Source organism: Vidua macroura, chromosome 7 (assembly GCF_024509145.1).
Source record: "Vidua macroura isolate BioBank_ID:100142 chromosome 7, ASM2450914v1, whole genome shotgun sequence".
Classification (NCBI taxonomy): domain Eukaryota; kingdom Metazoa; phylum Chordata; class Aves; order Passeriformes; family Viduidae; genus Vidua; species Vidua macroura.
Window position 1 is genome coordinate 7222997 of NC_071577.1, and position 14036 is coordinate 7237032.

A 14036-nucleotide genomic window follows, 5' to 3' on the forward strand; every position below is an offset into this window, starting at 1 on the left:
CCCACTAAGAGACAGTTTCAAACAAGGCTTGCTCCTTTTTAGCAATTGTGCAAAGCTTTCAATCGATTTCAGTCATAGCACTGTTTTATAAAATTTAACATCTTTGCTTCTCACATTCATTATACTGAACCCTGAAGGCCAAAAGCGTCTTGGAAATGATTTAAAGCCACGTGACTCCATGGCTGCCTGCTTTTTAACACAGTCTATGCAAATGAAAACACAAAACCAAGCGCCACTTCACAAGCCCTGAGAATACAAAAGCCTTATTGTTCTGACAAACCTTTTTTCTCCTCGAAGCCAGCCTCAGATTTGAGGGTGTGGCTGCTGCTGTGTAGGGAATCCTTTGAATCTTCATTTTCATCCAGAACCCCAGCAAAGCTGATCTTTCTCTCATACCTGTGTCGGTCCATCTCAGGATCCAGACGCAGCCTGCAGCTCTCCAGATCCTGTAGCAGAATGGAGACCACACAGATGTGCCAGCAGTATGAGCTCCCACTGCAACTAGAGAAGCTTCACAGAATTCACAGAATGACTAGATTGGAAGAGACCTTCAATATCAGGAGTCCAACCCATGCCCCAACACCTCAACCAAACCCTGGCACCCAGTGCCACATCCAGTCTTTGTTTAAACACATCCAGGGATGGTGACTCCACCACCTCCCCGGGCAGGCCATTCCAGAACTTTATCATTCTTTCTGTAAAATACTTTTTCCTAATATCCAACCTCTGTTTCCCTTGGTGCAGCTTGAGACTGTGTCCTCTGGTTCTGTCAGTGCTGCCTTGAGAAAGAGGCCAACCCCACCTGACTACAGCCACCTTTCAGGGAGTTGTGGAGAGTGATAAGGTCACCTCTGAGTCTCCTTTTCTCCAGGCTAAACAATCCCAAGTCTTCAGGAAGAACTGCTTCAGATGGGGTATATTAATCACACCTAAGCCCAACTGCTCTTTGGCCTTGCAGCAGGCTGAGCCACCTGCCAGGATGGAAGAGCTACCAGTCACAGAATTATTGGGATTGAAAGGGATCTCTGGAGATCATCCAGTCCAACCCCCCTGCCAAGTCAGGGTCACTCAGAGCAGGTAACGCAAGAATACATCCAGGTGGCTTTGGAATGTCTACAGCTGTGAGCAAAATGAGCTTGTATCTGCTCCATGACCAGTAAAAGGCTTTGGGTGAAACTTCAGTCAGGACTGTGGCCCTCACTCAGCCCACAGCCTTAGCAAGTCTGCCTGCTCTCTTCACAGTTAAACTAGCTCACCAAAACTAGTTCAGTTGCAAATGTTTCACTTCTTCAAGGCTTCCAAGGCTGTGCTCCTGTCTATGGAACAGACTATCTATGCCTACAAACACCAATGGAAGTGAGATTTGCTCTACTGAAATTCCAGATAATTGGATCATAACATTATGTACCTGATCTTCATGGAAAGGAAGCACCACTCCAAAACACAGACTTCATATTTTAATCTGGATTACTGTTGCCTCTATTTTTTTCCTCTGTACAAAGTTAGAAGCAGCACTCCGTGGCCATTTTTTTCTTAGACTCTTGCATAATGTGCCCTTGAGGTTTCTTTCATCTACAGCTCACAGAACAATTCCTCCTCCTTGTCTCTCATACACAAGTCTAGAAAGCAATTAACCAGTTGCATTTCTAGCTCACATAAAAGCACTAATTTCTGTTGACCTCCATTATCCAACATATTCTTAGTTCCAAGCCTAACTACTTAATGATATGAATTCTAAACCATGGTATTATCCTGCTTATGGATGCAGCCATTTATTATGCTGTAATAACACCAGTGTGTTTAAGGAGGATTTTGCTGAATTTATTGCTTTTAAAAATTGTCCTTCTTGCATACCTTGGGGCTGAGCCACTTCATCAGAGGTCATCTACAGCCTTTGGACTCATTTTCAGAAGCTAATTACAATACTATCCAGATAAATCAGCCTGTCAAGCATAATTGCCAGGACTAAAATTTGATCTGTCATTAACAAAAAATCAGGATAGTAGGGCTAAATCCTTCATGGAAATTTAACTTTTTTTTTCTTTATATTTTTTATCCTGATTTCTCAAAGAAATTTGGCTTACAAGCTGAGACCATGTCAGCCATTCAATTCTCATCTCATTCCATGCTAACCAGCTCTGAAGCTGAGGGTCACAGTCAACTCATCTTGTCAACAAATGACTCTGTGCATGTGTGTTTTTTGAAACAACAGGCTAAAGGTAATGTTAAACCGCAGTATTAAGACATAAGAAAATCCACACAAGAATTAATCACTGAAAATCAGTTTTCATGTGTTCTGCTATTCACAACATTAGCTGTCACCTAACTGATTGTTTAGCTTACTGTTCATGCCAGGATTTGCCTGTGCCTTTGAGTCTCATAGAGTTTTTTTTTCTTTCTTTGCGTCTTTGTCCCCATCTCTTTCCTTTCTTCCTATTCTCCCTGCAATTCTCTGGGTCTGACCCAAACCAATCTGCAGATTTAAAGCTCTGGCAAATTCTCTGCAAATTCTATTCCCTTCCCCTAACTGCCTTGTTCCAATCCCTGGCCATTGCTAGAAAGAGAGTGAGCATTTCAGCTTGTCACTCCCACACTTCCCAAGTCCCCCACCCCTTTTTTCCTCAATCTCTCTTCTCTCTTTGGAAACTCTTTTTAACTTCCAGCAGCACGTGCTGTGCTTCCATGGTCTTACCTTCTTAACCAACCCATTTCACGTACCCTGACCATCTTCTATTCACCATGCAATGATTCCTTTCTCCCTGCAGAGATCCACTGGAGTTTTTACCCCACTCTACCTCTCATCAGAGCCTGGAATCTGTGATTCTGTGGGCAAAGCCCTCTCCAATGAGTGTGGCCCACTTACCACAAGAGGCTCGGTCCGTGGTCTGGGCATGTAGGGAAAGGTCTCTCGAAGGAATGTGGTTATCTCCAGGAGAAGCTGACAGGCTGCCATTTTTAGTGCAAAAGGACAACAACACTTGGTAGGATTCACAGTGCCTAGGAAAGAAGATTTCTATCATGAACAAGGAGTTAATACAAGATCTGGAGCCAAGAGGTGATGGACATTGTCACATATGGTGCACGATGCAAGCTGCACTGAAAAGCAGGAAACCCCACACTTCTGTGCTACTTTTCCTACACTAAAAGAAACAGAATAAATCAAATAACAAACCACGTATTTACCAGCACATGAAGTAATGCTAATATTTATATTACACTGATATAATCAATAATTATATTACATTATATTTTATATTATGTAATCAATAATGATATTATATTAGATTTTATATTAATTATATATTATATTGCATTATCTGTTGTATTAGACTGCATAATAATGAAGTAGCACAATAGCTGACTAGAGTATATATTATAGTATATTATGTTGAAGTACCTACTAAACTAACAACAAGATTATGACATTTTGTACACAAATCATTTAAGGCTAATACAGGTTAAGAAGTAGATACCCTTCTTTTCCTTTTCAGTTTTGCATTCAGTCAAATCTTTTGCAGTTGTGGAAAATAACTACTTTCAAATATAGAAAATTATCTCAAAATAATGGAGCTATGACTAGCTGTTAAAGAGACACCTTTCCTATTATTATTAATTACCACCCTGATAACTGGAAAAGGTAGCCTCCTTTGAAGTCAGGCTTCTATAATTCTGCTATATAGAGATAATCAAGGGAAAAATCAAACTACTTAATCAAATTTTACATTCAAATCCTTAACCTAAAACTAAGAGGGAAAGGGAAGAGGGATTGTCAAAATACTTCAAATTTTGTATCAGCTGATACTTCAAGTTTTGTATTGAAACAATCAGATTTAAAACCATACCCTTTGTAACCCATCTGATACAATTCAAGCTTAAAAGTATGAAGGATTCTTCAGTGCTTGATCAATTTGACAAGTACTTTTTAGGATAACAGACAGCAAAAACAGTAAATTAAAAAGCTAATTGTGACAACAACTAACCACACCCATTTTTAAGTTATTCCTGATATTACCATTTACATAAATTTCAGAGAGATTAGTGTTTTTACTTGCTTTTCTCATATGTGATCTAATTGCTTCTGCAAAAAAGATTGAACCAAACAAGTGAGAAGACACTGCAAGGATCAGATAAAACCAGATCTGTGATGCTTGCCAGATCCCCTGTACACATCACCAGTAACAAATTGTGGACTTTGTAAAGATTAAAATAATCTGAACTATCAAAAGCAAATGTGACATACAGTGTAATGGAGTATCCAACTGCATATTTAATGCTTTTCAGTCTGCTTCCTACACCATATAAAGCAGCTCTTGAAAACTCCCTGCCTAAAGCAAGACTACTGATCAGCTATTTTCTAGACCATAACTTGATTGTTGCAGTAAGGTAGAAAAATTATAAAGAAAAGCCTTATAAAATCAGGGCTGCTCTGGCTAGCCTGTCATTTTTTTCTAGGGGAAGCTTTCTTCATTTCTTCTAAGGGAAGCTAGCCCTTTGCAAGTTCCCATGTGAAAGCAATCCTCTCATGAGCAGTTCATTAACATAATCTCTTCCTGGGTGAAAAAACAACTTACACCTGTATAAACTGTTTTACACTGTTAGATAGAAAAATGAAAACTATCTCTCACAAACAACCTTTCCTGCACATATATACAGTCAATACAGAGTAACAACTTGTTTCTAACCAATAAAGTAATTGGCAAGAAAACTCTATAACCAATTGGAGTCACACACAGGTCTGTAAAACTGTATAAAAAGGAGTTATGTGAATAAAGAATGGGCTTTTTCCACCATGAAGAAAATGGAGTCCACATGTGATTTATTCCCATACCTGATCTTTGTCTGCTTGTCTCAGGGTACCCTTTTAAAGTAACTCCACATCCCCTGTGCCTGGTATGAGTGGCTGAACAGGGAAAAGAAAGCCTATCCTCCCAGCCAGTAATCAGAATGCAGCTTTTAATTTTGGAATCTTTGGTATGCAACCTCCTCCTGCTTTGCCTATATCCCCTAAAGGGACAATCCAGAAGAGCCACCCCTGTTCCTGGGGCTGCCAGCACTGGCACACCACACAGTGGCACATGGGAAGGTCCAGCTTAGGGCCAAGACCTTCTCTTGAAGCTCATTCCTTACAAATGCCATGTCACTCTTCCTAACAGCTTCTCTCCACTCCAAAGTGGAAAAGAGTTGTGGAAAAGAACCACTTTCAAATGTAGAAAATTATCTCAAAATAATGGAGCTATGACTAGCTGTTAAAAAGATACTTTTCCTATTAATTACTACCCTGATAACTGGAAAAGATAGCCTCCTTTGAAGTCAGGCTTCTGTAATTGTGCAAGCAATCCATGTAGCTATATCACTGCCCAAAGTGGGCCTTGATGCAGTGCTAAGAACAAATCCAGAACACCACAGGAAGAGAAAGCAGAAGATAAACATTACATCCAACAGGGAACAGCAGTGCAGGCAGGCAAGCACCAGTAAATTACAGCACATACATACACAAATGGTGTCTAAGGAGCACACAATGCTCATTACCACCTTCACCTACAGCTACAACAGGATGTGTTTTGAGAATTTCTTTTGGTTCACAGGGTTTGCTATAACTTGCATGCCCATACAGACATTCAGAATCAGTGATCTGTCACAGCTCTTCAACCCTTATGTACACACAGGCACAAATGTATGTGGTTTCTTCATCTTGTTGTTAGACAGATTTTTAATGATGCTTGTTTTTTTTTTAATTTCTGCCTGAAAATCAGGCACTATACTGAAGTCAAGATTTATAAGCATTTAGCAGAGCTGTGCCAATTCACATCAGGTGAGTTGACCCTTCAAGGTTCAGAAACGGAAAAGTGGCTGATCTTTAACAAACATTTTGGCAGAAGTAACTGTGAGGAATGGAGCCTGAACCACTTTTGACACTTAGGTGACAGCAAGGCTCAAGAACTTACAAATGCAGTTTCTGTGTACAGGAATTGCAGGTCATTGCCTGGTTTCCCCTTTTCCCATCACAGGCTTTCAGTACTGTTACACATCTGTCATGTTTTACACCCAGGCACAAAAAGAACAGGGGAGGAAGCTGGGGTGAAAGTGAGGGACTGGGAAATACAGCTGGGTGGCAAGAAAACAAAAAGAGAAAAAATATTAAGTGCTCCTAAAGCAGAGGTTCTTACAAGCGGGGGTTCTTGTAGTAAAGGGAGTCTCCTTACTGTCATCTAAAAAGTCTTCTTCCTCATCCTCCTTTCTCAGGCGCCTCTTGGTCTCCTCATCATAAATGAGGCCAAGCAGGTTGGCAGGACTCTCACTCTCAGCGTGGCACAGCTCATTGAGGCGGACACCAATTGCCTGCAGATGGAGAAAGAGAAGCACAGCAGGTGAGAATTTCAGCCCAACCACAACGCCCTGGCTTTATTTTTACTGTCTAAAGGGGAGAAAGGGATGACATAAGACTGATTGCTATCAAAACTATAACTTATTTCCCCCTTTTTTTCAACAAAAATTTGAAAAGTGTCAAATTTCAGGATGAAAACTTTCAGTAAATTTAGTTAAACAATAAACCCCTCTAAACAGGCAGAAGGAGATTAGGTCATTATGAAGTATTAATTTCTTCCACTTTTCTTTGTTCCTTTCACATATTTAGTCCAGATTTTTGCTAAGTCTTTCCACTGAGAATGTAGGTCTTCTGCTCAACAGCTCTCGTGGTGCTGTCAGCAAACTCCAGGTAAAGGTGTGTTAGCAAGGAGATTGCTCTCCTGCTGGGACACTTGAGAGTTCTTAAGAACTGTCTTGATTTTCTTTGCTGCACATACATGAGACAGAGAAATATGTGAAATTTTATCCTGTGAGATCGTCGCTTTGTGAGGGAAGATATGTTTTAAATTACAGACTTTACATCAGCACTATTTATTTGGCCTTTTTGAGTATGGGATAGTTTTAGACAAAGATACTAAGTAGGTTTTCTAAATATTTTACAAGTCAGAAGTGATGGTCATGCCAGCACTACATAATTTTCCTGCCGTGGCTGAAGTGACACAGAAATACATAAATGGTCACTTATTATAACTGTTGCTATTAAACTCTTCCTCTGAAATCCAGCAACAGGGGAAGGAAAGGGTAGACTCTGCTACATAAAGAGAATAAGGTGATACTGTTGTGGTTTGCATGCTGACACGAATAGTTGCCAATCTCAGCTATCTCTGAGCCTGTACATTGCTAAAGGAACTGCACATGTCTGAATTTTTTTCCTTTCATATTTCAGGCATTTAAAGGAAGAAATGTTCTGCATGCCTGTCCATAAAACAGTAATTCATCACATATTATTTATGCTGTGAATCCCACCCTAATGTTAAAGCAGTAAGACATAATCCCACAGCTTTCCATGTAATGAGCACTGAATTTGTGACGTGTTTTTTCTGTATTTTCAGTTTTCTAGCAAACAGAGAAGCAAAACTAGAAGTCCTCTCAACAGAAGCAGTCAAAGGAAGTGACAGACTAACCTGATCAGGATAGATTTAACATTGTATTATTTCAAAAGACAGCAGAACATATCAAGTCTTTTGATTCAAAAGGTTCATGCCTGCTGTGGGCAGTCCAAGTCTCACCTCCTGTGGAAAGGGTTCACCACTGTGATTCTCTGATGGTTGTTAGGGAGGCTGTGGGTAAATAAATTCTTCTGGCCTTCCATGAGAAGAATCAGAGATATGAGTGAATAGCAAGACACCTTGCAGGAAAAGGAAAAAATCCACACTCTAAAACTACTCTCCAAATCTTATTCTACCTCACAGTTAGTAAATGTAAGGCTTTTCCCTTCTGAAATGTTCCTAAGCAGCAGCAAACACACGCTAGTCTTAGAATGGAGAATGCATCCAGATAAGTCTTATGATGCCATTAAAGTTAAGGGGAAGACAATTATGCTAAGCTGCCTATGATCAGATTTCCCTGTCTCCTTTCTTATGACCTTGAATTACATGGTAATGCTTTTGACATTATGAAAAGAAAACCTTCCTGGACTTTTTCCAGGTCAGGTATATCAGTTACTAAAAATGATAGCTGAGGGGGAATCTAAGTGGCTTCTAATGTTTACTGTCTTTCTTGTTTTCTTTTTTTTTTTTAGAATCTGAGAAAAGGGAATGTCTAGAAGCATAGCATCTACAAACAGAGATGGATAGTTCTAGCTCTCTGAAAGCATGCAAAAATTCAATGACTATGTAATCCTAAAGAGTTCTCAAAGGAGTCAGGCTAAGGCAGTGACTCCATGGAATACAGAAGCAAATACCTTCACCCTATTTACTTTTTCAAGGAACTTTGGTATTTGTGCCGTTATTAAGATAATCTCCTGTGTTTGAGACTTCACCAGAGAGTAGGATAGCCAGGTAGCATTTTCTGAGTTAGCTTTAGGAATGGAAGGAGGAGATCTGCAAAGATACTGAGCTCAGGTTCTAAGACCCAAGTCGGATTCTCCCCCTGGGCTGTTCTGTGGTGGGAATGTATTGTTTTGGTCAGCTTTATTTTGAGGCTCCCTACAATGTGACCACTGAGAAGCACATGTTGGTTTAACCTACAAGAATTCAAGTCAGCAAGGCAGAACATGATTTTTAAATTTCCATAAGCATTGGATTTTGTCTTCTTTTTCTGGGGGGGGAAGGAAATCATGGTGCTCACTGTAAAAACCACTGTTTTTAGAAGAGGTGAGAAGCACAACGCTGACTTCCAGAAAGACATCTGAACCCAGTCAAAGGAACTTCTCCCACTATTCTGAGTTGTGAGAAATGACCTGTATACATGTCAGATGTTCAGCAATTATATCCTGGGGGCTTTACAAGAAAATTGCAAGTTCCATTCACAGGGCCAGATAAGGCAATTGCCTCCTTCCTGCATGGTAAGAGATCACAATCAAATAAAACTTGAAAGATTCAAGTGTCAAACAAAAAGAAACAATTCTTTACATGATTCATAGTAGCTCTGTAGAATTCCTTGCCAAAAAATTTTAAGTGCTAACAGTCTGTATGGGTGCAAAGAAAAACTGAATTAAGCACGGCAAAGAGAAACCCATTACTAAATATACAGCACCACACCTAGTTCAAGGAGCCCTAGGCTAAATATATTTGGAAGTAAGAAAAATAGAAAGTAGTATCACAGCCCACATTTTCCCTCTTCCTTAGCCATTCACATATGAAAAGTGCTGGAAAAAGGAGAATGGGCCAAACAGATCCTTGGGGAGAACACGTCCTAGCAAAGTCACTTCCCTTAGGAGAAGGGGGGATCCTGGCAGGCTGTGAGGTGCAGGTTGAAAGGCAGGCTTCTGAGTCCCCGTCCTACAGGGACTGAAATCCTGTATAGGATCCAATTACCTTTCTATTTTGTCGTATTTTTGAATGTAAGCAGAAGAGAAACAAACACTTACATCTCCCCACTGGTAGAAGAGCTTGGCTGCATTCCACTGCAGCTTCTGGTTCCTTTTGTTGCCCACAATAGGAGAACGGCCACGGGACAGGCCTTTCTTAGTAATGTTCACGTGGTGGCCCTTCATCCACTCAGGCCAGTTGCCACGATTGCAGCGGTGGACAAAGCGTGCGCACTCAAGGAACAGGGCTGCTCGTGCCACCACAGGAGCTTCCTGAAATGTTTGCAAAAAAAAAAAAAAAAAAATCACCTTAAAAGCAAAAAAAAAAAAAAAAAACCACGTTGGAGAAGCTCCCTGAACATTAGAGTATTCTGTGCTTTAAAAATTGCTTTGCAAGCTTGCCAAGGAGTCACACGGTACGAGCAATGTCTCTGCAAAAAGCTGACACCAGAGTCTCTCTGCATAAGTCTCACCTCTTGAGCTACTAAAAGCAAGCTCATAAACACTGAGCAATCTTGCTCAGTCCAAACACTGGAGGGGCAGAAAGAAACATAATATAAACTTAAGAAGAACATTATACCCCTCTGTAATGCTCTCCTTCAGAAACCACCTAACTGCAAAAGCAGAAGCGTGCATCTAGCACTGTTACTGCACAAACAATTCAAGTTTTAGCTTCACCTTTGCTACTGAGGTTGCAAATATTGCAGCAGCAAATGACACCACGGCCACACAAATCCTGGCATTTGTCACTTTAGGTTCTGCTTCTGAATCTTGGGGATGAAAGCATAAGTGGAGGCTTGTTAGAACTAAGAAAAGCACTATTTTGCAGTTATAATTAATATCTGTGAAGACAGAAATACATTACTCTGGTGTAAGTCAACAAAATTTCACTGGCCAAATTTCAATTGCCTTAATTGCCTGCCAAGTGTCAGGCAACTCGGTACTGAAATAACAACAGGCAGGTGGGTTTTGAAAGGACTAACTCGTTTCCAGAGGAAAATCCTCCTGTCCCTGGCTTAGAAAAAATCACTTTAATGGGAGAAATTATACTGAGTGTATCTTAGTTTGTATTAAATCACCCAGCAGGACAAATGTTAGACCAAAAAAGAATGCTTCTGAAACTTCCCGAAATGTTCAAAAAATGGACACAGTAATTTTGTTTCCTAAAGGGTAGCTTAGACTCAGGAGTAGCTTTTTTTCCCAGCAGTCTAAACTGCCAAAATAACCTCTTTACAGACATGGAAAGTGACTAAAAAGCAAATGGTTCTACTAATTTCCATTTAATGTTCCCCTTTCTTCCTGCAATCAGCAGTTTGTAAAACTAACAATACAACAATGCCTACAGTTCAGCAGCTGGCTTTAAAAGGTTCACTAACAGGGATTTCACAGAGCACGTGTTACACACTTTTAGATGCTGACAGCTTTAATGAAATAATTCAAGCAGATCAGCAACTACTTATAAAGAAGGGCTTGTCAAATGTGGTCTATAAGTACTAGACAGCCCCAGAGACCCTGTGAGATGATCTGCTGAAGATTAATAAATAAAGCCTCCAAGAGTGTTCTAATAAAAAATTGAAAACAAGAAATTTTGGATCAATGCTCCTGAAGTTTGATTTAAGAAATTACTGACACAACATCCATTTGCAGCTTTTGCTCACATTTTTACAAATATTGGGGGAAAAAAAGAGTGATTCTCTTGAATAGGAAGATTTAAGCTGCCATGATGTTCTGATGAAGAAGGCAGAAATCTGAATGCAGACACTCGCTACCCAGAAACAAAACAAGTATCTAGAACTGGAAGAATATTACAAACTACTGGTTGAGCACATGCAATATGGAACACAGAATAGTTGAGGATTTTATTCTTTTATTCTCACAAAGTAAAACCTCAACCATGGAGACATACGTGAAGAGATAAAGCCCCAGCCTTAGTCTACTATTGGTTTAGGTCACTAGCAATGAAGTCAAAATTTCCTAGCATACTGGAATCCTGTAAAGAAACATGTTGTAAACATGATGAAAGCACACAACTACCACAATTAAAGGAGGATATGTAGGGTGGGGGGCAAAGGGGAGGAGCAGGATTAATTAAAAATCACTATATTATTTAAAAATCACTGCCAAGACCTCCTGTACAAAGGGCTTTCTGAAAGTGATAGGGCACAAGCTCCCTGTGATTGCTTACCTGAGGCTCTGAGAAACCTGAAGCAGCAGCAGCAAGAGAAAGATGAAGATGTGACAGAATGAACAGAGATGGATTCACACAACAGAGAAACACATCACAAATGGAGAGAAATTAATCAGGCAGGTGACGTGCAGCTGAAAAGAACACAAGTTACCGTGGTCACTGTCAAAACCTGACACAGCAGCAATACTCTCACAAGTCTGTCCATGCCTATGCAATTGTTCACAAGTCCAGTTTTAACATTAGACCTACTATATTGTTTTGCACCTTGAAAATTGCTCTTGTACTTGTATTGTATAAATTTACATTAATTCACCAGTTTGTTAACAATTCAAGTAATCTCAGTGAATTTTTTCAATAGATAACCTGGTTTGTTCTAAAGAGCAAATGGCCTGGGTGGAAGGAACCAAATACAGAATGGATTTGGAATTTCACAGCATCACATTACCTGATTCTGCAGTTTTATTACTAGAGTACTTATGTCCAGTTTTGTTTCCAAGAACAATGACTTTTATGACACTAACCAACCAGTGGTAATTTTCCTCGAGTCCCTTCTTAAAGTTCACATGGCACTTTGAGCAAAAATTCATTTTTGACTCTGTTCTCTTCAAGACAGAAAAAAAGGGCACATAATACCAACAATATATTTTAACAGATGCCAAAGTAAATTTGAGTACTCTCAAAAGGGGCTGACTGAGTAGCTCTGCTCTGTCTAAGTAAAAGTGAGTCTGACACTGTCTGAAAGTTGTCTTAGCAGGTAGATGAAGACAGGTTGCAAGTAAATTACTAATCAGTGTCTTGGAGAATTGTCTGTTTCAATTAGTTCAGACCTCTCTGATTATATCTACAAAATGGTCAAGTAAAACCCATGACACAGTTCTTTGGTTTTGCTCCCAGTCTTTTTCTCTGGGACCTGTTTGTAGCAATCTCTGAGTTCCTTCCCAAGCATAAGCACTTCTACAGAGAAATATTTCTGCCATGGAAACAGGGACATGGGAACAACACAGTCTGCCTAAGACCCAGGGTGACATGGAGTCAGGATATTGACAAGTATTCTTGTAGTTCAGACTTTGCTTCTACTGTCCCAGTACTTTGTAGGTCATCTCAAACACAATCCTACCAGAAAACAGTACAACTATTGCATTTCAACAAGGATAAAAGAGTCACATGTTACAACAAATGAGCTCACACATATTATTGGAGAAATGTAATGCTGGCAGGTGTCACACACTTGGTCAAATAAAAGCTGGTCATTTACAGCAGTCTAATTAGGATACTTCAGGTAACATAGGAACACAATCCTAGCGAGCAGTTTATTGGAACCCTCAAGAGGAACTTAAGCATGGACTGAAATATCCAAAAGTAAATAAATTTTACTATTGCAAAGTCTGGATTTAAGCTGGGGACATAAAGATGAAGCTGTCTGCAATGTATCAATTATCACTGAATGTTTGCACAGCCATATATTGATTGTAGTTTTAAAAATTTAGTCAAGTATGGATGCTGCTTCTAGGAAAATATGTTAACTGCATAGCCACTAAACCCAAGGCAACACTCATTTTAATATACAAACAAATTATCAGCTCCATAAGGATGCATCATTTGTTTCACTGTTCTAATTTCTTTAAACAAACATCCAGGCTGATCAAAGATTTCAAAGTTGTTGTAAGAATAGAATTTTGCAAACCTGCATGAAAAAACATGCTCAGAAAAATTATGGAAGAACTGAAACTGGAACTGTTTGCCTTTCATTTTTTAAAGGTTGCCTTAGCAACTAGGCTGGATAAAATGACTTAAGAAGCTTTTCATTTGCATCAGACCTGATTCCAACTATTACTTCAAAAGCCTGAAAACAGAAGTTAAAACACCCATTTTAGGTGTACTCTGCTAACATACAGTGTGGGAATTTTCCATTGCCATTAACCAATACAGTGAGATGACAGGCTGTCATCTTTTAAAATATACACTGCATGTAACTGCCTAACTTCTACATATCTCCCATACTTTGTAGACAAAATGCCAACTGAACAGGTATTTGGAGCCTCCCAAGGTTATAATTTAGAGCAAGGCTTCCTTCATCTTTAGCTGAAGACCTTTTAGAAATTCTAATACCAAAATTGTCTCTCAGTGGAATGGAGAGATGGTTACATTTTAGTTTGTAGAAGTCAGCTCTGGAAGTCAAACACCTTTAAACAGTTCACTCTGACTGGTAGTTTCCAGCTGACTTCATGCATGGGCACAGAGTAAGCTGGTCTGTGCTTAGGCATTTGGGAAATTGAAAAATTAAGACATTTACAGGCAATAGAGACACAATTGCCAAACCCCATTTTATCATCTGATTTATCAGAACACAGAGTACTCAGAAGGCTCCTGGTGATTTGCTAGGAATGAGCTCTTTCCTGCCCATGCACCTCACACCTTACTGTGTTAGCTCAGAATTTGGAATGGGGTGGCAGCCTGGAAGCCTTGAAGACTGAAGTTGGGTGTCACACACTCAGCAGGGTGCAAGCCACC

At 39.8% G+C, this 14036-nt stretch overlaps 1 protein-coding gene across 3 annotated transcripts in view; it reads right to left on the reverse strand.

Annotated features, from left to right (window-relative positions):
* The window catches only part of UNC80 (unc-80 homolog, NALCN channel complex subunit), a 126897-nt gene that overhangs the window by 67085 nt on the left and 45776 nt on the right, over positions 1-14036 (reverse strand). For all 3 annotated transcript variants that reach the window (XM_053982081.1, XM_053982079.1, XM_053982080.1), the window contains exons 23-26: positions 9398-9610; positions 6204-6339; positions 2864-2997; positions 281-446 (exon numbers count right to left, since the gene is read on the reverse strand). In XM_053982081.1, coding sequence (XP_053838056.1) covers positions 281-446; positions 2864-2997; positions 6204-6339; positions 9398-9610 — 649 coding nt within the window. The remainder of the gene's footprint in view (positions 1-280; positions 447-2863; positions 2998-6203; positions 6340-9397; positions 9611-14036) is intronic.